This window comes from Euleptes europaea, chromosome 3, assembly GCF_029931775.1.
Source record: "Euleptes europaea isolate rEulEur1 chromosome 3, rEulEur1.hap1, whole genome shotgun sequence".
NCBI lineage: Eukaryota > Metazoa > Chordata > Lepidosauria > Squamata > Sphaerodactylidae > Euleptes > Euleptes europaea.
The window spans coordinates 116657879-116682004 of record NC_079314.1 but is presented as its reverse complement, the minus strand read 5'-3'; the positions used below and the strand labels follow the sequence as shown (position 1 = coordinate 116682004).

The following is a 24126-nucleotide window of genomic DNA, read 5'->3' as shown; positions in this document are numbered from 1 at the left end:
ATTCTGTGCACAGTTCTGGTCACCACACCTAAAAAAAAAATACTGCAGAGGTTGAGAAGGTGTGAAAAAGAACAACCAAAATGATCAGGGGGATAGAGCAACTGCCCTATGAGAAGCGGTTAAAACACTTAGGGCTGTTTGGCTTGGAAAGAAGACGGTTAAGGGGAGACATGATGTGTGTGTGTAAAATTGTGCATGGTATGGAGAGAGTGGACAGGGAAAAGCTTTTCTCCTTCTCATACTAGAACGCAGGGTCACCTGCTGAAGCTGGAGGGTGAGAGTTTCAAAACGGATAAAAGGAAGTAATTCTTCACACAACGCATAGTTAAATTGTGGAACTCCCTGCCCCAGGATGTGGTGATGGCTGCCAACTCGGAAGGCTTGAAGAGGGGAGTGGACATGTTCATGGAGGGGTATTCATGGCTACTAGTCAAAATGGATACTAGTCATGATGCATACCTACTCTCTCCAGGATCAGAGGAGCGTGCCTATTATATTAGATGCTGTGGAACACAGGCAGGATGGTGCTGCTGCAATCGTCTTGTTTGTGGGCTTCCCATAAGAAAGGCCCTGCTGGATCAGACCCAGGCCCATCAAGTCCAGCAGTCTGTTCAGTGGCCAACCAGGTGCCTCTAGGAAGCCACAAACCAGACGACTGCAGCAGCACCATCCTGCCTGTGTTCCACCGCACCCAAAACAATAGGCATGCTCCTCTGACACTAGAGAATAGGTATGCAGCATGACTAGTATCCATTCTAGCTAATAGCCATGAATACCCTCTCCTCCATGAATATGTCCACTCCCCTCTTTAAGCCCTCCAAGCTGGCAGCCATCACCACATCCTGGGGCAGGGCACCACATCCCAGAGGCACCTGGTTGGCCATTGTGTGAATAGACTGCTGGACTTGATGGACCTTGGTCTGATTCAGCATGGCTTTTCTTTTGTTCTTATGTGGGTGGGGGGAGAATGGAGGAAATTTTTTCCTTTTTTATACATAGATTCAAGTACTTCACAGACACATATGTTTCAGGAATTCAAGGCCCCAAGATGTGGTGATAGCCACTGCTTTAGATGGTTTGAAAGGGGAGATCTGACAAATTAATGTGGGGGAGAGGAGGGAAATAGGTTTTTAAGTTGTGGGGTTGTCAATCTTCAGGTGGGACTTGGAAATCTGGAATGACAATTGTCTTAACACTAGAGAGCGCGGAAAACAGCAGCTTCAGAGGGTGGACTTGCTAAGATCCCTCCGCAAACACTGCCTTACTCAGGCTCTGCCCCTAAATCTCCAGGAGTTGACAGCCCTAATCAACTGCCGTCGGCCATGACTGCTAAATGGAACCTTCAGGCTCAGGAGTAGTATACCTCTAAAGATAAAATTCCTCAGGGGGGAAAACAGCAGGGGAGGGTTATTGCTTTTCCACACCCCTTTTGAGCTTCCTGCAGGCAGCTGGTTGGACACTGTGAAGAAGCCAGACCTTTTAGATCAATCTAGAATTGCAAACGCTCCATTCAGAGACCTCACACTCAAGTTTTAACTTGATGCATTTTCAAACTTTTCCCTCACCAGGTCAGTTCATAGTTGAACCTGCTGTGCTTATCTACAACGAACGGCCAGGGCAGGATCCGGAGAAACCCGAAGCCACCATGGAAGTGAAGGGCCACAAGCTTAATGTGACGTGGTAAGGCATCCAAGTCCTCTTTGGGACCGCCTCTTCCTATACAACCCCCCCAGAGGGCCTTATGATTGGCCAGTAATAATCCACTGGGGATCCCTGGCCCTAAGAGCATCCAGCTGTCCTCGACCAGGGCCAGGGCCTTCTCAGCTGTGGCCCCGACCTGGCGGAACTCTGTCTAGGGAGCTTAGGGCCCTGCGGGATTTAGCTGCTTTCCGCAGGGCCTGCAAGACGGAGAGGTTCTTCCAGGCATGTGGTTGAGAACAGCAACGGTACCATCTAAGTACTGGCCTCTCCTTGCCCACCTTTCCTTCCCCCATATGTCCTGGCTCCACTGCCCCCTCCCTGAGATTGTAATATGGGCATACCATTCATTATTCCCTACATGGGAAACTGGCCACTGTAACTGGAGTCATGGAATTACAGTGTGCAAGGGTTTTTATTATGTTTTAGAATGTTTTAATCGTGCCAGATTGTTTTATGTAAAGAAAGTGCTATTTGTGTTTGATTGTGTTGGTAGCTACCCTGTGCTTGGCCTGGTTGAGGGAGGGCGGGGTATAAATAAGAGTATTTAAAAGATAATCATCATCATCAGGTGAACTGGGTTTGTTTCCCCACAACTCCACATGAAGTCTGCTGGGTGACCTTGGGCTAGTCACAGTTCTCTCTGAACTCTCTCAGCCCCACCTACCTCACAAGGGGAAGGGAATGTTGATTGTAAACTGCTTTGAGACTTCTTAAAGGTAGAGAAAAGTGGGGTATAAAAGCCAGCTTCTTCTTCTCTGCAGGGGATTCCAAAAGGACTACCGCCTGAACCGAGTGGTCGGGATCCGCGTTCAGTGCTGGTTCGTGCACAACAGCGGGAAAGGCTTCCTCGATGGCCGCTACCAAGATTACCTCGTCCCTACCTTGTACAGCTTTCTGAACCGGCCCTAAAGCAGGGTTAGGAAACACCCACCCGTAGCAACCGAGCCCCCCTGCCCTCTTCCGGTCCACACAGCTTGGCATTAATTCACTGTTGGACCTGGAGGAAAAGCGTTTCCAACAGAGAAGCCTCAGCAGGCTGGCCAGATCCCACCCACAGATCTCGCCTTTGCCACGTAACAAAGCCGCCTTTCCCCTCCAAAACGTTACCTCACTCACATTCAGAACCACTCTCGACAGTGTCAACAGAGGCAGAGGTAACAGAAGGGGCGGGGGGGCAGAACAGCAGCTGATGTACCAACATCGGTCACTTTTAAACTTAAGCCAGGCGCATTATAAAGGTAGTTCTGTGTACTGGACGTTATACCGTGTTTTGAAATGTAACTTAAACAATGCAATTAAAAAACGATTAAAAGGCTTGTGTATGCTGTGCGGTTGTGGCAGAGTTCACAGAATCCTTGAGCGAGGGATGGCATGGCGTAGCGGTTAGGGCAGGGGGTGTCAAACATAAGACCCGGGGCCCGGATCGGGCCCCTGGAGAGCTCTTCTTTGGCCCGCGAGCCAGCCACCCCAACACTCTAGATCTGGGCCGGCAAGGCATGGCCCGACCAAGTGACATTTATGTCACCTCTGGAACCTCGTAACAACTGAGTTTGGTACCCCTGGGTTAGAGGGTAGGACAAGGACCTGGGAAGACCGGGTTCGAATCCCTCGCTCAACCACCGAATCCCAGGTAAACTTGGGCCTGTCAAAATCTATCAGGCTAACCCACCCTCACAAGGTCGTCGTTGTAAAAATTAAGTGTAGCATTTGCAGGGGGGAGAGAGAGACGGGAAACGAAGTGAAAAGCCCAAGCTTGCTGGTGAGAAATGCCCCTTGCTACTCACCTGTGAAGCTTCAGCGCCAATTTTTGGTGCAACCGCGAGAAATGCAAGTTACCAAGAGTTCCAAAAAAGCCTTTGAAAGGGGCTTTTATAGCGGGCAACGTATTACGCTTAACATAAGGAAATCGCCCGGTTTAAGTGAGCTGGAACGAATACTATTAAATATCAAAACATCACAGAGTTCGGAAGTGGCTTAGACAGCAAGAAATCTCTTGTCCAAGATTGCTTTAAAAAAAAAAAAAAAAGACTCCGCTTGCTTGCTTGAGCAGTCAGATTTTAAAACTCCAGCGCCGGCGCAGTAGTGGTCATAGACTGGGGCTTCTTGAAGCCAGATACTTTTCGAGAGTCCATCAGCATTGGCTGCTCATGCCCGTTTGGAGATGTCTTCGTACGGCACGCCTTCCACTCGGCGTCCCTGTAGGGGACCCTAGAGGAGATCAGAAAATAAGAAGGGAAACCCTAAGGCAGGGGTGGGGAACGTCAGGCCCGGGGGCCGTATAAGGCCAGTGGAATTATTTGGTCTGGCCCTTCATGGGTCCTGGCAGATCTCTAGCTCAGAAGGATGCTGCCTTGCCTGAATCTCTTGGGCCCAGCTGGGGACAGGAGAGCTCAAAAGTGAGTCACTCTACATGGCAGACACTCGGAGCCGTCTCCGGTCGTGCCTCTTGGTTAAATGTTTGACCAAACATAGCAGGCTAATTTTTAAGTTGATAATTTTGTATGGACCGCGAACGATGTTATAAATATCCAAATGACCCTTGGCAGCAAAAAGGTTCCCCACCCCTGCCCTAAGGAAACCTGGGACCTTCTACATGCCAAGCAGATACTCTGCCACTAAGCTGTAGCCCCTCCCCTGTCTAAGAATCATAGCGTTGAACTTGAAAGGAACCTCCAAGTCCAGTCTGCACTATGACACAACAGCCTCCTGCTGGTAAGAGTAACCACCTCACCTGATGCTCAGAGGAGCCAGCATTGTGTCGTGGTTTGGAGCGGTGGAGTTTGATCTGGAGAACCAGGTTTGATTCCCCACTCCCCCATAACAGACACCCTGTGAGGTAGGTGGGGCCGAGAGAGTTCAGAGAGAACTGTGACTGGCCCAAGGTCATCCATCTGGCTTCATGTGGAGGAGCAGGAAAACCAACCCGGGTTCTCCAGATTGGAGCCCACCGCTCTTAACCACTATGCCACACTGGCTCTCAACATTCCATATCTCTTGGAAGATGCTCAGGTTTCCCTAGGCCACCTGGGATTTTGTTTTACTTCAGATTATTCAACACAAGTCCTATGGGTCTGCATATCTGGGGAGTCCCCCTGAATGGCCAGAACCGCCCTCCCACCCCCGGATTCTGTGTGGCCTGATTTTGCTGCTTTCCGGATTGCTATGGGAAACCCATTTGACTAACTGATAATATTTACTATGCCCAAATTAAGGAGAGGGTACAGTCTCAAGCCACGTGGGGTAAACCTAAGCAGGGCTGTGCCTGGAGGGGCCATGACTGCTTTGCATGCAGAAGGTCCCAGGTTCAATCCCCGGCATCTCCAGGTAGTTGGTGATGTGAAAGACCTCTGCCTGAGATCCTGGAGAGACACTGCCAGTCTGAGCAGATGATACTGACCTAGACGGACACAAGGTCTGATTCAGTATAAGGCAGCTTCATGGGTGGGAGACTTCCTGTGAACTGCCCCCACGCATGTCAATTTGAGCTCCACAGTGAAAGAAAGGTGACATATAATATATTAAGGAAGTCAGCTTGCACCGGATGAAGTGAGCTCTGACTCACCACCATGCCTGCTGGAGTAGATTTCATTAGTATTTAAGGTATCACGGGACTCCTGTCCTTTCTAGCTACTTCAGACTAACATGGCTATGAGGTGGCTAGAATGTCAGACTAGGATCTGGGAGACCCCAGGTTCGAATCCCCACTCTGCCATGGATGCCTGCTGGGTGACCTCGGGCTAGTCACACAACCTCGGCCCAACCCACCTTGCAGGGCTGTTGTGAGGATAAAATGGAAGAGCGGCATAAGCCGCCTTGGGCTGCCGTTGGGGAGAAAAGAGGGGCCCTGAGTCTGGTTTCGGCTGGGAGAGGGCGGGCTAGAAATTTAAGAAAATAAATAAATAAACAGGGTTGCCAGCTCCAGGTTGGGAAATATCTGGAGATCTGGGGGGCAGAGCCTGAGGAGGGCAGGGTTTAGGGGAGGGACTTCAATGCCATAGAGTCTGATTGCGAAAGTGGCCATTTTCTCCAGGAGAACTGATCTCTTATCGCCTGGAGATCAGTTATAATAGCACGAGATCTCCTGCCTGGCAATGCAAATATTAAGCAAATAAAATAAAAAACAACAGAATAGTAAGAGCACACAGGATTTTTGAGATGCGCGGAATTATTCTTCAGGCACAACAGAGAGATGTCTCACCTGGTGCTCAGCCCAGCGTCACATGAAGCTGCCTTATACTGAATCAGACCCTTGGTCCATCAAGTCAGTATCGTCTACTCAGACTGGCAGAGGCTCTCGGGTCCCAGGCAGGGGTCTTTCACATCACCTACATGCCTAGTCCCTTTAACTGGAGATGCCAGGGATTGAACCTGGGACCTTCTACATGCCAAGAAGAGGCTCTACCACTGAGCCAGAGGCTGGCCCGAGAGAGCATACACATGAAGCTGCCTTATACTGAATCAAACCCTAGGCCCATTACAGTCAGTATTGTCTACTCAGACTGGCAGCCGCTCTCCAGGGTCTCAGGCAGAGGCCTTTCACATCCCCTACTGCCTGGTCCTTTGAACTGGAGGTGCTGGGGATTGAACCTGGGACCTTCCGCATGCCAAGCGGACACTCTGCCACTGACCCACAGTCCCTCCCGAAAGCACGAGAGGCTGTTGCGGGGAAGGGGAGAAGAACACTTTAATCTCTCGTTGATACTTCAAATACATCTAAAGAGAAGCTTCATTGGCAAAACCTGCACTGTAGGACAACCAGAATAACTTACAGACTCGATGAGTATCGTGGCCGAAAATGTTTTCTCGTTTATGCATTCCAGAGTCGCTTCACTTCCTCGGTAGCTGCCATTTAAAACCAGCACCTTTTTGCCTGAAACACGTAATGACGGAACATAATTTAATTGTAATACCGCTACGCCGCCTGTTCAGACTCCTACTTGGGGCAGCTTATAATTAAAATAATATAAAAATATAAAGCAAGCCATTGGACATAAACAGCGGGGCTTCAGATTGGCTGAAAAAAGGAGGAGGAAGAGGAGGAGGAGGACAGTTGGTTTTTATATGCCGGCTTTCTCTACCACTTAAGAATCAAACCAGCTTACAATCACCCTTCCCTTCCTCTCCCAATAGACACCTTGTGAGGTAGGTGGGACTGAGAGTTCTGAGAGAACTGTGACTAGTCCAAGGTCACCCAGCAGGCTTCATGTATAGGAGTGGGGAGACCAAGCCAGTTCACCAGATTAGAGTCCGCCGCTCCAAACCGATGCCTTTAACCACCACACCACTCTGGCTCTCTACACTATTCAGTAGCAGCTGCCACTACAATGTTGGTTTTATTCTTCCACTTCTCTTTTCCAGTGTATTTTTTTAAAAAAATTACCAACCCCCTTTTCCCCTGCACTGGGGCTTCTTCTGTGTACATGACTCAGACTCCAGTGCGCATGGCTTTGTCTCCTGGGGCAGCCATTTTGTGGCTGCGTCTGCCACCCTGGGTGAGAATTCCAAAGGTGCCTCCAGGCTCAAAAAGGTTATGGGCCCCTGGTATAAGGCATTTGCATAATGCAAAAGTATTTTAGTCTCACACCAAAAAGGTACCAGAGTGACTCGTCCTCTACCTCCACCCGTCTTGCAAGATGGCTTACCTGGGGCTGGAATCACTGTCTCCAGATGGGTCTGGTCGAGCTTCAATTTGTCCCCGGAATCAAGCATCTTGACAACTGCTGTATATTTGTTGATCACTTCCTGTCGAACACACACCATTTATTGAAGGAAAATAAACCATAAGAAGAAAAGCCCCTGCAGGATCAAATCCATCAAATCCAGTGGTCAACCAGGTGCCTCTAGGAAGCACACAAGCAAGACGGCTGCAACGGCATTATCCTGCCTGTGTTCCACAGCACCCAATATAATAGGCATGCTCCTCTATACTATGGAGAACAGGTATACATCATGACTAGTATTCATTTTGACAAGGATAGCCCTCTCCTCCATGAACATGCCCACACCTCTCTTAAAGCCTTCCAAGTTGGCAGCCATCCCCACATCCTGGGGCAGGGAGTTCCACAATTTAACCCTTTGTCAGGTACTGTCTTGCACGTGTGTGGGAGAGGGACAGAAGCCCTCCATGTGAGCGGCGGACTCTAATCTGGTGAACCGGGTTGTTTTCCCCACTCCTCCACCTAAAGCCTGCTGAGTGACTTTGGGCCAGTCACAGTTCTCTCTGAACTATCTCACAAGGTGTGTTGTGGGGAGGGGAAGGTAAGGCCACTGTAGGCCACTTTGAGACTACTTAAAGGTAGAGAAAAAGCAGGATATAAAAACCAACTTTTCTTCTGCTTCTACAGTGTAAGCTCACTGATTTTAAGTCTTAGAATGGAGTAAGTCTATACAGGACTATGCTGTCAAACCCGGAAAGTGAAGCAGTTTCTCCAAGCCCACAGCTTGAAAGTGGATTTGAACCCAGCCCCTGCTGGTTTAAAACTGGACCTCGGGGCCCAGCAAGCATGGTGTAGTAGTTAAGAGTATCAGACAAGGATCCGGGAGACCCGGGTTCAAATCCCCTAACTATGGTAGATCGCTGTGTGACCTTCGGTTCATTACTCTCTCAGTCTAACCTACCTCACAGGGTAGTTGTTGCAAGGCTGAATGAAGGAAGGGGAGAGGGACGTTATCAGCTGCTTCGGGTCCCCATTGGGACCCAAATGTCTAAATAAATGAATAGAATCAGAGTTGGAAGGGACAACCAGGGTCATCTAGTCCAACCCCCTGAACAATGCAGGAAATTCACAACTACCTCCCACCCACACCCCAGTGACCCCTACTCCATGCCCAGAAGATAACCAAGATGCCCTCCCTTTCATGATCTGCCTAAGGTCATAGAATCAGCATTGCTGACAGATGGCCATCTAACCTCTTCCCAAGTCACGACACCCAGAGGGTGTCCTGCTTAATGGAGTCCAACTGCTTTCGCCAAATCCATAATGTCCCCCCTTTGGCTTTGGCAACTGGCTCATCGACAGAGAAACAGCAAAGGAATTCACCTTAATAACAGCCTTCTTTTTATGGTATTTCTCGCCAAGCTTCTTTGTTATGATTTTGACCACAATTTCCTGGAAGAGAGAAAGAGAGGGAACAGAGGAGACCTTCATGTTAGAGTAGATCTCATATGCCCTGACCTGGACGGCCCAGGCTAGCTTGAGCTCGTCAGATGTTGAAAGCTAAGCAGGGTCGGCTCTGGCTAATACCTGGATGGGAGCCCACCAAGGAAATCCAGGGTTGCTATGCAGAGGCAGGCAGTGGCCGACTACCTTCGTATCTGCGGGACCGCCTCTCCTGGTATGTTCCCCGGAGGACTCTTCATTCAGTTACTACCAATCATTTGGTGGTCCCCGGCCCGAGGAATGTCCGGCTGGCCTTGACCAGGGCCAGGGCTTTTTCAGCCCTGGCCCTGCCTGTTGGAATAGCTTCTTGAGTGAGACCAGGGCCCTGCGGGACCTCAAAGAGTTCCGCAGGGCCTTTAAAACAGAGCTGTTCTGCCAGGCTTATGGTTGAGGCCAGCTACGGTTTCCTATCTATGATTGCTGGCCTCCCAACCCTCACTGTTGTATCTTAATCCATCTGCTCACCTAGTTAAAACTTTTTACACCTAGAGGCGCCTAAGTAGTTTTAGGATAATTGGTTTTTACAACTTTAGGGCTATTTGAAATGCTGTTTTAATGGTTTTGTTGATTAAACGGATTATTACTCTCCTGTAAGCCACTCTGAGCCAGGTCTCAGCCGGAGAGAGCGGGGTATTAAATTGAAACAATAAGAATAATAGACAGGTGGGGTCACAGTCCTGCCTACCTCACAGGGTGCCTGCTGTGGGGAGGGGAAGGCGATTGTAAGCCGGCTTGATTCTTTCTTAAGTGGTAGAGAAAATTGGCATATAAAACTATGTATATGCAAAAAATCCAAAATATTCCAATATACGGAAAGATCACAAATATGGACCACTTCTGGTCCCAAGCCGTACGGATAAGGGATACTCAACCTGTAATGATCACCGGAACACTTACGGGCTGTAGCCAGTAGTCGGTCCGAGCCGATTTTTTCTTCTCTTCTTCTAACTGAGGGAGGAAAGAAGACTGAATAAAATACTTTTATTGCATCGACTCAAAGTCGCAGCAAACAACTAACTCAGACTCAAAAAAATCACAGCTCAGACAGAAACAAGCACAAAACAGTTACGTCACCAGCTACACTATAAAATTCACAACCATAATAACAGGAAAGAAGACCAAAACGGTTCAGTCGCAAATCAAACAAACTGAAGTATGGCTTGGGGCTAGGGTTGCCAGGTGCCCGCTGGTGGCGGGCAAACCCCCGGCAATTGCCCCCTCTGCCCGCTGACCACCTGAGGGTCGGCAGGCAAACGTGCATGCACGCGTGCATACTGCACGTGGCACTTCCGGTTTAGAACCGGAAGTTCAGCCTCGCGAGGGGCCTTATACCTCTTAGTTTGAGTGGTAAAGGGCCGCTTTACCACTCAAACTAAGAGGTAAAGGCCCTTTGCGAGGCGGCACTTCCGGTTTAGAACAAGAAAGCCTCCCGCCGGAGGAAAAGTGGGACCTGGCAACCCTACTTGGGGCAAATGTCACAAGCTAAAAAGGCAGGGAAAATTGTTTGAAATGGATTTCCCCCCCCCCCCTAATTTTTATAATTTTTTATTCAAATTTTACAAACAAACATACATCTTCCATTCACATACATTCTCTTACATGCAAAATAATTCGTCTTTCAGGGAGTTCATTTTCAGATAAATCTATTAGCTATAAACCCACTGCTTCCCAAGCTATCTTCCCTTACAAGGCTAAAACTTAATGCTTAATAGTTCTCAAACTATCACTATTTGTGACTGAAAAAGAAAAGAATGTCAGCGACAGCCAGGCCAGATCCCCGTTAGCCAAGAGACCCATAAAAAAGGTCACCACCATAAAACCGAGACTACACAATCATTGCTCCATTCTTATGCCTGGGGCACCTTTGGGTTATGAGGGTGGTGAGTGCCACCCCAAAATGGCTTCCACAGGGGGAGGAGCCAAACCCAAAATGGCTGCCACAGGAGGAGGAGCCAAACCTCAGCTGTTAGCCCCTTGGTAGCTTTTAAATGGAGCTAGACTACAAGACAGGAGGCTGCGTCATTAGATAGAGTCTGCTTCTATGGCCTATATTCTTGAAAACAAAATGGCCATGGAGAAAACAAAATGGACCCCCATCTAGACAGGCAGCCTGTACAGATAGAGTTGCCAACCTCCAGGTAGTAGTTATAGATCTCCTGCTAGTACAATGGATCTCCAGGTAATAGAGATCAGTTCACCTGGAGAAAATGGCCGCTTTGGCCATTGGACTCTACAGCATTGAAGTCCCTCCCCAAACCCCGTCCTCCTCAGACTCCGCCCCAAAAACCTCCCGCCGGTGGTGAAGAGGGATCTGGCAACCCTAATGTAGAGGCAGCCAATGGCAAACCACCTCTGAATATCTCTGCCCCAATAACCTCCCGTTGGTAGTGAAGAGGGACCTGGTAACTCTATGTTATCACACTGCCACAAAGCTTGCTGGGTGACCTTGGGCCTGTCTGCCAGCCTAACTGACATCACAGGGGTGTTGTGGGGATAAAAAACAGAAGAAGGGGGAATCGTGTGTGCTATTCTATGCTCCTTGAAGGCGGGAGAAAGATGTACTAAATAGGATTCCGGGGAGGGGGAGAGAAAGCTTCTCACGCTACCTCTATGATCTCATCCAGCGCTGTCTTCCTCTTCTTTTCTTTAGATTGCCCTGAGGCAGAAAACGTTTCTTTCCGCTTGACTGTCGGCACTGTTCCTGCCGTCTTCAGCCCGCTGGGTCCAAACAAACTGCAGAAAGAGGGTGCGGGTTACTACATCTGCTGCAGGCCTTTCTAGGAAGGCAAAGAGGTCACAAAGGGGCCAAAGTGCAAACAGTATTTTTTATAACATTTTCAAACTCTTAATACATCACTGGGAATACAAGTGCGGTAACCCCTTATGTTTGTGTTTGTTTCGTGTATTGAAATAAAACTTTTAAAACTAAGAAAGACAGACGGACGGACGGAAGACCCTGCTGGATCAGACCAAGGCCCATCAAGTCCAGCAGTCTGTTCACACAGTGGTCAACCAGGTGCCTCTAGAAAGCCACAAACAAGACGAGTGCAGCAGCACCATGCTGCCTGTGTTCCACCGCACCCAAAACAATAGGCATGCTTCTGATACTAGAGAATAGGTATGCAGCATGACTAGTATCCATTCTAACTAATAGTTATGAATACCCCTCTCCTCCATGAATATGTCCACTCCCCTCTTAAAGCCCTCCAACCTGGCAGCCATCACCACATCCTGGGGCAGGGAGTTCCACAATTTAACTATGCGTTGTGTGAAAAAATATTTCATTTTATCTGTTTTGAATCTCTCGCCCTCCAGTGTTCTACTATTATGGGATATTCATGGCTACTAGTAAAAATGGATATTAGTCATGATGCATGCCTATTCTCTCCAGGATCAGAGGAGCATGCCTATTATCTTAAGTGCTGTGGAGCACAGGCAGGATGGTGCTGCTGCAGTTGTTTGGGGGCTCCCTAGAGGCACCTGGTTGGCCACTGTGTGAACAGACTGCTGGACTTGATGGGCCTTGGTCTGATCCAGCAGGGCTTTTCTTATGTTCTTATGAAGGAAGGAAGGAGGGAGGGAAGAAAGAGATAAAGAAAGAAATATAGACGGAGGGAGGGAGGAAGGGAGGAAGGAAGGATCTAGACTCCAAGATGAATCGATTGGTTCCTGGGCAAACCCCACAGACGCATATGGAAGGGGCACAAAAACACGGAAGCAGATCAGGCCGCTGCATGGCAAACAGTGGTGCAGGGAGAGAAAGCAAACAGCTGAAGCACCAGCAGGCCAGGAACTGGGGCAAACGGAGAAGCACTAACCTGGGCTTTGGGTGTGTTGCTGTGGACGTACTGGCTCCTTTGTTCAAATTAAACACCACTAAAAGAATAAAGGAAAACTCTTGTTTATTTACAGCCCAGATATTCAAGGGGCGGTAGCATAATTTGCTTTGTTCGGGGCACAGCTCCAATCAATCTTTACTAAAAACAGTCACAGACCAGACCAGCTCTTCACAATTTACCATTAAAACGCTCTACCCACAGGTTAATACAAATAGTAAAAAAAAGTTGTTTAGACTCTTTGCAAACTATATAAACTACCCATTAAAATTACTGACACACCGGTGTTCTCAGCAGTGTCTGGCGGATTCTACAGGCCGCTGCACAAAACTTAGCCATTCCTACTGTAACCTGTGGATTTTTGTCTATAAGCAACATTTTAGTTTGCTCCTGACCTGAATGGCTGGGATGCCAACTAAGCCAGGGGGAGATAAACTTAGATCGAACCTCTTGATATAATGGACAGCGCAGTAGGACATGCTCTGTTGTTTTAATTTAAAGCACAGGGACATATCCTCCAGGGGAACCTTTCTATATCTCCCATCCACAACCGCCGAGAGAAGAGCTTGGCATCAGGCAAGAGTGAATGCTTTCCTATATCTAAAGATCTCTAACTGACATGGCGCAGCTTGCTGAAGCAAAAGGAGAGCGTTTTCCAGAATTAATAGGTTCAAAATGAAGGAGATAAAAATGCAGAATCAGACCACTGGTCTGTAGGGTGCTTTCACACATGCTGAATGCACTTTCAATCCACTTTGCAGTTGGGTTTTACTGTGGGAGACAGCGAAATCCACTTGCAAACGATCGCTAAAGTGCATTGAAAGTGGATTGAAAGTGAATTCTTCAGCATGTGTGAACGTGCCCCTAGATGAGTATTTCCGACTTGCACAGAGACTGCGCAATGTCTCGGAGAAAGAAAGGTTTTGCCCAACACCCGTTAGGGATGTTTTAACTGGAGATGCCAGGGACTGAACCCAGGACCTTCTGCAATTCCCTTCAGGGTCGGAAGACCTATATTCAAATTCCGGCTCAGCCCTAAAACTCACCAGATAACTCTGAAGAAGTCTGTGTTCGCCCAACCACCCTTACAAGATCACCACAAAGATAATGCATGATCTCTCATTGACCCTGGTCTAGTCACTCTCTCTGTTAGCCTAACCTACTCCACAGGCTGTTGTGACAATCTGTCCAGCAGATGTTTAGTCCTGCCTTCCTCCAAGGAGGTACTGATGGTTCCCTTCTCCCCCTCGAATCCTCACAACAACCCTGTGAGGTAGGTTAGGCTGAGAGTGACTGGCCCGAGGGCCCCCGGCAAGCTTCCATGGCAGAGCAGGGATTCGAACCTGGGGTCTCCCAGATCCTAGTCTGACACTCTAATCACTACACCACACTAGTTTTATCTGCAAAATGAGAACAATAAGGACCCTGCACATGACTGTAGGGTTCTGAATTGTCTTGACAGATCACAAACACCTCTCCAGATGTCCAGCACTGCACAGCATTACACATCTCCATACCTTTCTCTTCGTCGTTTTCTCTGTTTAGTTCCGTGAAGACTGGTGTTTCCTGCAAGAGAGCATTAAAGCAACGTCAGGGCTTGGGAGAGCTTTCGCCATGGTTGGCATAAGGGAGAGGGTCAAAAACAGCCCTGCTGGCCACCACTGAGGTTGCCATAGATGCCAAGAATACTGACAGTCGTCAGTCAAAGGAGAGGGGCAAAAGGCAGAGAGACCCAAGACAGCTGAGCATCTAAGCCAGGAAATCCAAAGGGAAGCCTCCAAGAAGCAATGCAATTGCAGCAGGATTACAGAATTAGAAAACAGTGCAAACAGAACCAAAAACATACAACTGCATTTATTTAATTTTTTGCCATCAAGTCACAACTGACTCACGGTGACCCCGTAGGGCAGGGGTGGGGAACCTTTTTCCTGCCAAGGGCCATTTGCACATTTATAACATCATTCGAGGGGCCACACCAGGTGTAGATCTCCCGGTGGGGGGGGGGTGGAGAGGCTAGGGTTGCCAGGTCTCCAGCCACCACCTGGAGGTTGGCAACCACAGGGGAGGCCATGCAGAGAAGGCCTGGAGGGCGCCCCCAGTCCTCCCCCCTCCCAGGCAGGAGGGCAACTAGCGGTGGGCCCGAGCAAACGAGGCGCCAGGGGGGCACAGCCCGCGGTCGATCGGCAAGGGAGGAAGGAAGGAAAACAGAGAAAGAGGAAAAGGGAGAGAGGGAGAAAGAAATGGAAAGAGGGGGAGAAAGAAAAGGACGGAGGGAGACAGACAAAGAAAGAGACAGAAAGAGAGGGAGAGAGAAAAGCCTTCCCCCCCCCCACAAACACACACGCCGGCCCCCGCGACCTGGACCCAGGCTCCATGCCCTCCCCCCCCAGAGTCCACAAAAGGCCCCCCGAAGCCCGATCTGCTCCTGCGTGCATGCTCTGCCATCGGTAGACACGGGCCTCTTTCCCCCCCCTCTCACTGCTCAACAGCCGACAGGCAGCAAGAGGGGCTTACAGTGTGCCCCGCGTTCCTGCACGCTGCGGCTATAGGGGGCAGCCTTGGGGGAAGCGTCCCTCCCCCTCCTCTCACCGACCAACAGCCATCAGTCGGCGAGAGGCAATCCAAAGGGTGCCGCAGAGCCCCTGCAAGCCGTGGCCCCAGGAACACCCTCAGGGAGGGCTGCCCTGTGCTGTGCCTCTGCGGCAGGGCCCCGGAGCTCCCGAGGGCCACAAAAAATGTCCTCGGGGGCCGTATGCGGCCCCCGGGCCTGAGGTTCCCCATCCCTGCCGTAGGGGTTTCAAAGCAAGAGATGCTCAGAGGTGAAGTCGAAGGCGAAAGCCTTTTATGGACATTAGAGCTCAGAGGTGGTTTGCCATTGCCTGCCTCTGCATCAGGACCCTGGTATTCCTTGATGGTCTCCCATCCAAATAGTTGACGGGGTTGAGGCTGAGTGTGACTGGCCCAAGGCCACCCAGCAAGCCAGCCAGGAGAGCCAGCGTGGTATAGTGGTTAAGAGCAGGCATTTGAAGAGGTGGATTCTGGCCAGGAGAATGGAGTTCGATTCCCCACTCCACATGAGAGGCAGAGGCTAATCTGGTGAACCGGCTTGGTTTCCCCACTCCTACACGTGAAGCCAGCTGGGTGACCTTGGGCCAGTCACAGCTCTCTTAGAGCTCTCTCAGCCCCACCTACCTCTCCGGGTGTCTGTTGTGGGGAGGGGAAGGGAAGGTGATTGCAAGCTGGTTTGATTCTCCCTTAAGTGGTAGAGAAAGTCGGCATATAAAAACCAACTCTTCTTCCTCAAGCTTCCATGGCAGAGTGGGGATTCGATATTGGGTTTTCCAGATCCTAGTCCCACACTTTAACCACTACACCACGCTGGATGCCTCTACTGATATATTTTTATCCTGTCCTTCTTCTAGGGATGGGACCAAGGCTCAGCGGCAGGGCGCCTGCTCTGCATGCTGAAAAGTTCCATGTTTAACCCCAAGCCAGTAGGAAAAAGTGAAGATGGGGTGGGCTGGGGATGGGGGAATATATGAAAAAAAGAAAAAAAATGAGAGCTTTCCCAGGGAAGGAGCATATCTCTGAGCCTGCCTGTGCTAAAAAGGAATCATGTTCACTACTCTGAAAGCCAGCGTGGTGTAGTGGTTAAGAGTGGCAGACTCTAATCTGGAGAACCGGGTTCTATTCCCCCACTCCTCCATATTAAGCATGCTGGATGACCTTGGGCTAGTCACAGTTCTCTCCAAACTCTCTCAGCCCCACCAACCTCACAAAGGGTCCATTGTGGGGAAGGGAAGGTGATTGTAAGTCACTTTGAGACTCTTTGAAGGAGAAGGAGGGGGAGGAGAAGGAGAGCTAGTTTTTATACCCCAATTTTCTCTACCTTTTTAAGAAGACTCAACCCAGCTTACAGTCACCTTCCCTTCCTCTCCCCACGACACCTTTTGCGGTAGGTGAGGCTGAGAGAGCTCGGAGAGAACTGTGACTAGCCCAAGGTCACCTAGCTGGCTTCATGTGGAGGAGCAGAGAAACCAAACTGGTTCACCAGATTAGACTCTGCCGTTCGTAACCACTACACCATGCTAATTAGACATGAGGATGTCCGTGGCCAGAATCCGACTCACGAGGCCGGGCCCCACCTGGTCCTTCCCTTCCAGGCCTCTCCGGACTTGCTCTTCGATGAACCTGGCTGTCTTCTCCTCATCGTCCAAGTCCTGCTTTTTCTTCTTCTCTTGCTCCTGCTGCCGGCGGATCGTCTCGGGGTCTCGGTCGATGTACTGGATGTACCAGCCCTTGGGGGTTTCGTCCACCTTGCAGAAGCCTTAAAAACCACAACACAACTGTTACGGTCTTGAGAGAGGCAGAAAGAGGAAGAGGAAAGAGACAACGGAAAGGATCAAGGTCTGGGCAGTTCCGCTTGCTCTTTCCCATTCTCGATCGAAAAGCACCCAGATTCTGGCTCGAACTGTAGCACATTTATCAGTTTACTGTTGCCGCAGAGTTCCCGGTTCAAATCTTACCTCCGGCACAAACGTACAAGGTGGCCTTAGGCATGCCCCTTAGTCATTTCACCTTTGCAAAGTTACAATTACTGATTTATTCATTAGATTTACACCAGGTTATTCTTGGGTCAGGGAACTCACGTCAGCATTCACAGGGTTCTCAGGAGGCAGCCTTCCACCAGTCACTGACCCAAGCTAAATCTGCTTTGTTTTAGCAAGGGGGCCTTATCATACGCTGGGTTAGGACAGGGTAGACCTGGGTTCAGCTATGATATGGTGACTGGCCCAATGTCACTCAGTTTGCATCACGGCTGGGCTGGATTTGAATCCATATCTTCCTGGTCCGCGTCCCATACACTACCCACAATACTACAGGTTGAATATCCTTTAACCGAAATGCTCGAACCAGAAGTGTCCTGTATTTCAGATTTTTTCCATATTTTGGAATATTTGCATATACCTAGCAGTAGAAAAGAGCAAGAGTCCAGTAGCACCTTAAAGACTAACAAAACTTCTGGTAGGGTAGGAGCTTTCATGAGTCACAGCTTGCTTCTTCAGATACAGCTAAGATGTGATTCTATCTATCCTTATGTAGAGAAGAGTGAATTCAAACACCCAACGGCAATAGCATGTCAATTACCAGTGGGTGTTCGAATTCACTCTTCTCTACTTAAGGACAGATGGACTCACATTCTAGCTATATAAAGAGCCAGCGTGGTGCAGTGGTCTGGACTCTGACCTGGAGAACTGGGTTTGATTCCCCACTCCTCCACATGAGCGGTGGATCCTAATCTGGTGAACTAGATTGGCTTCCCCACTCCTACACAAGAAGCCAGCTGGGTGACCTTGGGCTAGTCATGGCTCTCTCAGCCCCACCTACCTCCCAAGGTGTCTGTTGGGGGGGGGGGGAGGGAAGGCGATTGTAAGCTGGTTTGATTCTTCCTTAAGTGGTAGAAAAAGTCGCCATATAAAAGCCAACTCTTCTTCTTCTATATCTGAAGAAGTGAGCTGTGACTCATGAAATTTTGTTAGTCTTTAAGGTGCTACTGGACTCTTGCTCTTTTCTACTGCTACAGACAGAGTAACACGGCTACCCCTTGTGATCTATTTGCATATACATCATGAGATATCTTGGGGACGGGACCCAAGTCTAAACACGAAATTCATGTGTGTTTTATATACACCTTATACACATCGCCTGAAAGTAATTTTATACAATATTTTCAATAATTTTGTGCGTGTGGGGCATCGTGGGGAGCCTGCTGTTGGCACGACTGGCCTGCACACATGACATTTTATTACTTTTTGTGGGCACTCAAAACATTTTGGAGCCTTTTGGATATTGGAATTCCAGATCAAGGATACTCAACCTGTACCACGCTAGCTCTTTGGAACTGAGAAATTTGGAATATCGGAATGTTCCCAGTCCCTCTCACTGGCAAAACAATTCAAAATACCTCTTTGGAAGGGACTTATCCTAGAACTTACAGGAAATAAAATTGCCTTACAGGAAATAAAATTACCTTCTCTCCCCAGCCATTTGGTAAAATCAGTCAGTGTCTCCCACTGGGTGGCGTTCATATGGATGTGCTCCCGATGACTTATATATTCATTGTACACTATGTTGTTGTGGACTCTCTTTGTTCCTAGAACAAGAAAATATTGTCATCAAAGGCAGATCTGCTCTTGAAAGGGAAACACTTTTGATTGTCTTAGAAACAAACGAAGCTTCATTACAACAAAGGGATTTACCAAATCGTCTCCTGAGCAGTTCTAAGAAATCATTCCGGAATTCCCTGAAGGAACAAAAAAGGGACAGTTTCAGCAATGTGGCAAAAAGGTTTGAGACAACATATGTTCAGAAAATAAGAAACAATGGCTTCTTTTTGTGTACAAATGTGCTAGCTTGTGAGTTATACAGAACTCTTCATCAGATCAGAGTGATACTAGCTTCACAAGACTCTTCAACAGAGGCTAAAGATACTTAATTATTCATAAGACAAACAGGCAGCATGAGGGTCAGTGGTAGAGCATCTGCTTGGCATGCAGAAGGTCCCAGGTTCAATCCCTGGCATCTCCAGTTAAAGGGACTAGGCAAGTAGGTGATGTGAAAGACCTCTGCCTGAGACCATGGAGAGCTGCTGGCGGTCTGAATAGACAATACTGACTTTCATGGACAGAGGGTCTGATTCAGTATAAGGCAGCTTCATGTGTTCATGTGTGTGTCTCCAATCGTGCTGATATTGCTACAGAAACATTCAGCACAGTTGATGGATGTACAAAGCTAATTTTTTGAGACCTGGGAAAGCAACTGCCAGTCACATAGAGTTACCAGGTCCCCCTGGACACCAGCAGAGGATGGGGGGAGGGGATAGGGCTGCTGGGCTGCCAGATCCAGGTTGGAAAACTCCTGGAGATTTGGAGGTGGAGCCTGGGGAGGACAGAGACCTCAGCGGGGTACAAGGTCATAAAGTCCGTCCTCCAAAGCAGCGATTTTCACCAGGGGAACTGACCTTGGTCATCTAGAAATCAGTTGTAATAGCGGGAGATCTCCAGGTGCTGCCTGGAGGCTGGCATCCCTACGGTCACAGTAGCTGAAATTCACCTGGATAGATCAATGGATAATGCTGCTTCCTGTGCTCGATAAGAGAAATTTAGTACTTCTCGATGACGTGTACGACGATCAGTTGTATTTGTCATTTGAATGTGGCCACTAGGCCTGAACTACAAACTCACATACATCATTTTCACCACTATAGGGCAGATCCTTAGATCTGAATAGGGCTGCTCTCTCCACTGAACAAGCAGGTCTATTCATACTATGCGCACACTGAAAGCAGGGCTGTCTTTTAAGCAGGCATAAATTTTTGCAGGTTTCTTTTTTTTTGTTTTTAAAATGGCTATTTCCCACAAAGACATAAAAGGGGCTCAATCCAACTCGAGTCCCAGGTGGGAATCACAATTAACTTTTTTTGCCCCAAAGATACCAACGTCGTACAAGCAAGAGGAAAGTCTAAGCCAAAAGACTGGTCGCACTCACTCTGAAAAGTAATCCATGAACTGCTGAGGGTTTTCCGACGCCAGCAGCAGCTGTCTCTGGTGAGATTCTGACATGCAGTGACATTTAAAGCCATTCTAGACAAATAAACAATAAAAAAATACGATTGTGGTCACTAGAACTGGCAAACTGCACTGTAAACCCGCAATAAGTTGTTAGGCAAACTTATTTTACTATCAACATATTTCAAGAACAGACATTTATATACAGAACCGCAAAGCAGGGTCATCATTTGCCAGGGCTTTGCTTATTCGATAGGTAAACAAACATAATTCTTCGCTAAAGGATTGCAAATTCTGCAGCAACAGGCCAAATTCTGTTTATAAATAAAGGGGATTTAATTCCATGTTTATTTGGGAGAACTGATTTTGTTCGTGCTTATTGTGGTTAGGGAGGGGGGAGATGCGGAAGTGTTGCCAACAAAAGTCATGCCTCAACTTTTGCACAATTTAAGCTTCTAGAGCCCGTGTTGTGCAGTGGTTAAGAGCGGCAGACTCTAATCTGGAGAACCAGGTTTGATTCCCCACTCCTCCACATGAGCAGTGGACTCTGATCTGGAGAACCGAGTTGGTTTCCCCACTCCTACACACGAAGCCTGTTGGTTTCCCCACTCCTACACCTTGGGTTAGCCTGTTTACCACCTTGGGTTAGTCATGGTTCTCTTTGAAATCTCTCTGCCCCACCTACCTAACAAGGTGTCTGTTGTGGGGAGGGGGAGGGAAGGCGATTGTAAGCTGCTTTGAGACTCCTTAAAGCAGGGGTGGGGAACCTTTTTTCCGCCAAGGGCCATTTGGATATTTATAACATCATTCGCGGGCCATCCAAAATTATCAACTTAAAAATTAGCCAACCAGACCCCAAGCTGCCCCAGATGACCCCCCCCCCCCGGCACAGGCAAGCAGGCAGGCATCCAACTAGTGGTGCACTGGGGGGAGGTGTTCCTTTTCTCGGCAAAACAAACTCATATCTGCCTTGAATAGAGGCTATTCCTGTCCCCGGAAGGGGGCGGATCACCAATCTTAGATCCTTCTAAGCTAGAGATCTGCCAGGACCCACGAAGGGCCAGACCAAATGATTTCGCGGGCCTTATATGCCCCCCAGGCCTGACGTTCCCCACGCCTGCCTTAAAAGTAGAGAAAAGCAGCGTATACAAACCAACCTTTCGCCATCTTCTAAATAGCTTTGCATGCCTGTGCCTCTGCAAAGCCTTGATTTTTAAAAAAATGAAAAACCATGATCCTGAGAGAGTGAATTGTGCACCAACTATAAAATCCTGTACTGACAAACGACAAAAGAATACATCCAACCAGAAATAAACCACGACAACCTGGACAGACCGCCTCTTCACATCATATACTTGCAATACAAACGTTTTCCTAGACTCTTCTTTCTACTTAGAGAAGTTTTCACACATACATACACATAAGCAGCAGACACTGTCACTGCATGCTACAAATCTATTCTGCAACGCGTAAACATAGCCAGCTTGTAGAATCCAACCCCTGCTGTCTCCCTCTTTCTGGAAGTCTTCTGCACAATTACAAAGGCCCATCTAAGACTTCCCATCTTCAAACCACATATTGCTATATTGCCACTCCTGTTGCTAACAGAGCTACAGTTGTATCAGAAGCAGAAATTCAACAGAAGCTTTGTTCCCTGGCACAAAGATGCAGTGGTAAGGAAATCTTCTGTTGCTGGATTGTTGCCATCTGTGATGACCTCGCCCCTTACTCACTGGCAACTGAGGGCTTCCTGAGGTCGCTGTTTCCATAAATACCTAGATGCCACCTCCTATTACTATGAAGTCTTGACCTTCCAAGCACTCATAAGCCTTTACTTAGCAAATTTAGAAAAGGGTTTATTTATGAAATAAAACTTACAAAATAACTATGTGCAGTCTCTGCAAGGTATTTACAAAAACAAGTCTCCTCAACTCTTCCTCACCATCAATCCTGAGGATAACTTCCAGCTTAACAGGTACAGAGTCCCAACCATCTCTCTTCAGCAGCTCAGCCTGGAAGTAAAATTCCTTACCTTGCTTAGTCCAAAAGGTAATTCTTCCAACTCTTCTGGTTCTCCAGGGGGGTTACTGCACTTTGTATTCCCAGCGATGTATTAAGAGTTTGAAAATGTTATAAAAAACATCACTTTAAAAGGGTTTTTGGACCACAGCTTATAAATGGTTGGAAGATGCCTTCACAGCTAAAGGGGCCAAACAAAGTGCGAACAGTATTTTTTATAACATTTTCAAACTCTTAATACATCGCTGGGAATACATAGAAAGTGCGAACAGTATTTTTTATAACATTTTCAAACTCTTAATACATTGCTGGGAATACAAGTGTGGTAACAGCCCAGGCCTCTTTCGGGATAATCACGCAAAGTGTGGTCCCAGCCAACATCAAAGCTAAGCCAAGACCAAGCTCTCTCTTTCTGCTGTGATTCTACTCTTTATATACACCTGGCCCTATTGTTAATTACCCACTAATTACTTAATTACTTTCTTGATGAGTTAACAGGCTTAGGCCAACCTTCAATCTAGATCACCAACTGTCAAACATTTATTACCATTGACACCATGTAGATTTTCTCCTGTCAAAGTAACATTCTGACAGTTGCCAGCTGAATTGCATGAGGCTAGAGCTAACCTCATACAGATGCCTAATTATGCTCCACAAGGACAGGTCCTGAGACACTTACATACAGGATTTTAACTCAAAATTACAATATAATCTCTTGACACCATCTGAAGGCACAACACTTCTATCCATAAAAGCCGAGTGGGACTCAGAAACTTAAATGAACACTAATCTTTTAACCTCTCGCCATGCAAGGAATTTTATATTGTTATAATAAGGTAGAATTTTTATGCATATCCCAGGCATCTTTTAATTTTGTATTTTATACGAGTTTATATATATTGTTGTCTGGCTCGTGCTGTATTAATAAATATTCATTCATTCATCCATAAAAGCCATGGTAGTAACTCTAGATCCCATTGGAATAAAAGGCTCTTCCCAAAGATCAACATCAGCCCCCTGATCCTCCATCACAACAGTTTCAGGTGGTGAAGCTAGCTTTGACTCATGAAAGGTTGTGTGTGTGCGCAGAAAAAGAGTTCATTTTTATACTCCACTTTTCCTGACCTTTAAGGAGTTTCAAAGCAGCTTACAATTGCCTTCCCTTCCCCTCCCCACAACAGACACCTTGTGAGGCAGGTGGGGCTTTGTTTGGAGAGAACTGTGACTAGCCCAAGGTCACCCAACATGCTGCATGTGGAGGAGTAGGGAAACCAGATTAGAGTCCACAGCTCAAGTGGTGGAGTGGGGAATCAAACGTGGTTCTCCAGATTGGAGTCCACCACTCTCAACCACTACACCACGATGGCCCTCTTGTGTGTGTGTAAAGTGCTGTCAAGTTGCAGCAGATTTATGATGATCCCCTAGGGCTTTCAAGGCAAGAAACCAACAGAGGTGGTCTGCCACTGTCTTACTCTGAATAGTGACCCTGGTATTCCTTGGTTGTCCAAGTACTAACCAGGGCCAACCCTGCTTAGCTTCTGAGATCTGACGAGATCAGGCTAGCCTGGGCCATCCAGGTCAGGGCCATGACAGCTTATACCCTGGAAAGATTTGTTAAGACTTTGATGCGCTATTGGGCTCAAAGTTGGTTCTAAATTCCACTAAGTAAACTACCCCTGCTGGTCACTACCTTACTTCAAATAACCCTGCCTGTCTCCATATGAACAGATGTCACCAGCCCCAGCAACTTGTTTCCAATAATGGCTAACTGCATAATCCAAGAAATCCAGAAGCAAACCTTTAAGGCAACAACCTTCCCCTCTTCCTATTCCCCAACCACAT

At 48.0% G+C, this 24126-nt stretch overlaps 2 protein-coding genes across 2 annotated transcripts in view; one reads left to right on the top strand and one right to left on the bottom strand.

Annotated features, from left to right (window-relative positions):
- The window catches only part of ITIH2 (inter-alpha-trypsin inhibitor heavy chain 2), a 48789-nt gene extending 46179 nt beyond the window's left edge, over positions 1-2610 (top strand). The window contains exons 22-23 of the mRNA XM_056847704.1: positions 1569-1680; positions 2463-2610. Coding sequence (XP_056703682.1) covers positions 1569-1680; positions 2463-2610 — 260 coding nt within the window. The remainder of the gene's footprint in view (positions 1-1568; positions 1681-2462) is intronic.
- Positions 2611-3846: 1236 nt separating this feature from the next.
- KIN (Kin17 DNA and RNA binding protein) overlaps positions 3847-24126 on the bottom strand; it is a 21720-nt gene continuing 1440 nt past the window's right edge. The window contains exons 2-13 of the mRNA XM_056847709.1: positions 20246-20340; positions 18958-19001; positions 18729-18851; positions 16843-17024; positions 14215-14263; positions 12680-12737; positions 11468-11594; positions 9759-9809; positions 8742-8810; positions 7344-7443; positions 6471-6571; positions 3847-3909 (exon numbers count right to left, since the gene is read on the bottom strand). Of these exons, the coding sequence (XP_056703687.1) occupies positions 3847-3909; positions 6471-6571; positions 7344-7443; positions 8742-8810; positions 9759-9809; positions 11468-11594; positions 12680-12737; positions 14215-14263; positions 16843-17024; positions 18729-18851; positions 18958-19001; positions 20246-20340 (1062 nt within the window). The remainder of the gene's footprint in view (positions 3910-6470; positions 6572-7343; positions 7444-8741; positions 8811-9758; positions 9810-11467; positions 11595-12679; positions 12738-14214; positions 14264-16842; positions 17025-18728; positions 18852-18957; positions 19002-20245; positions 20341-24126) is intronic.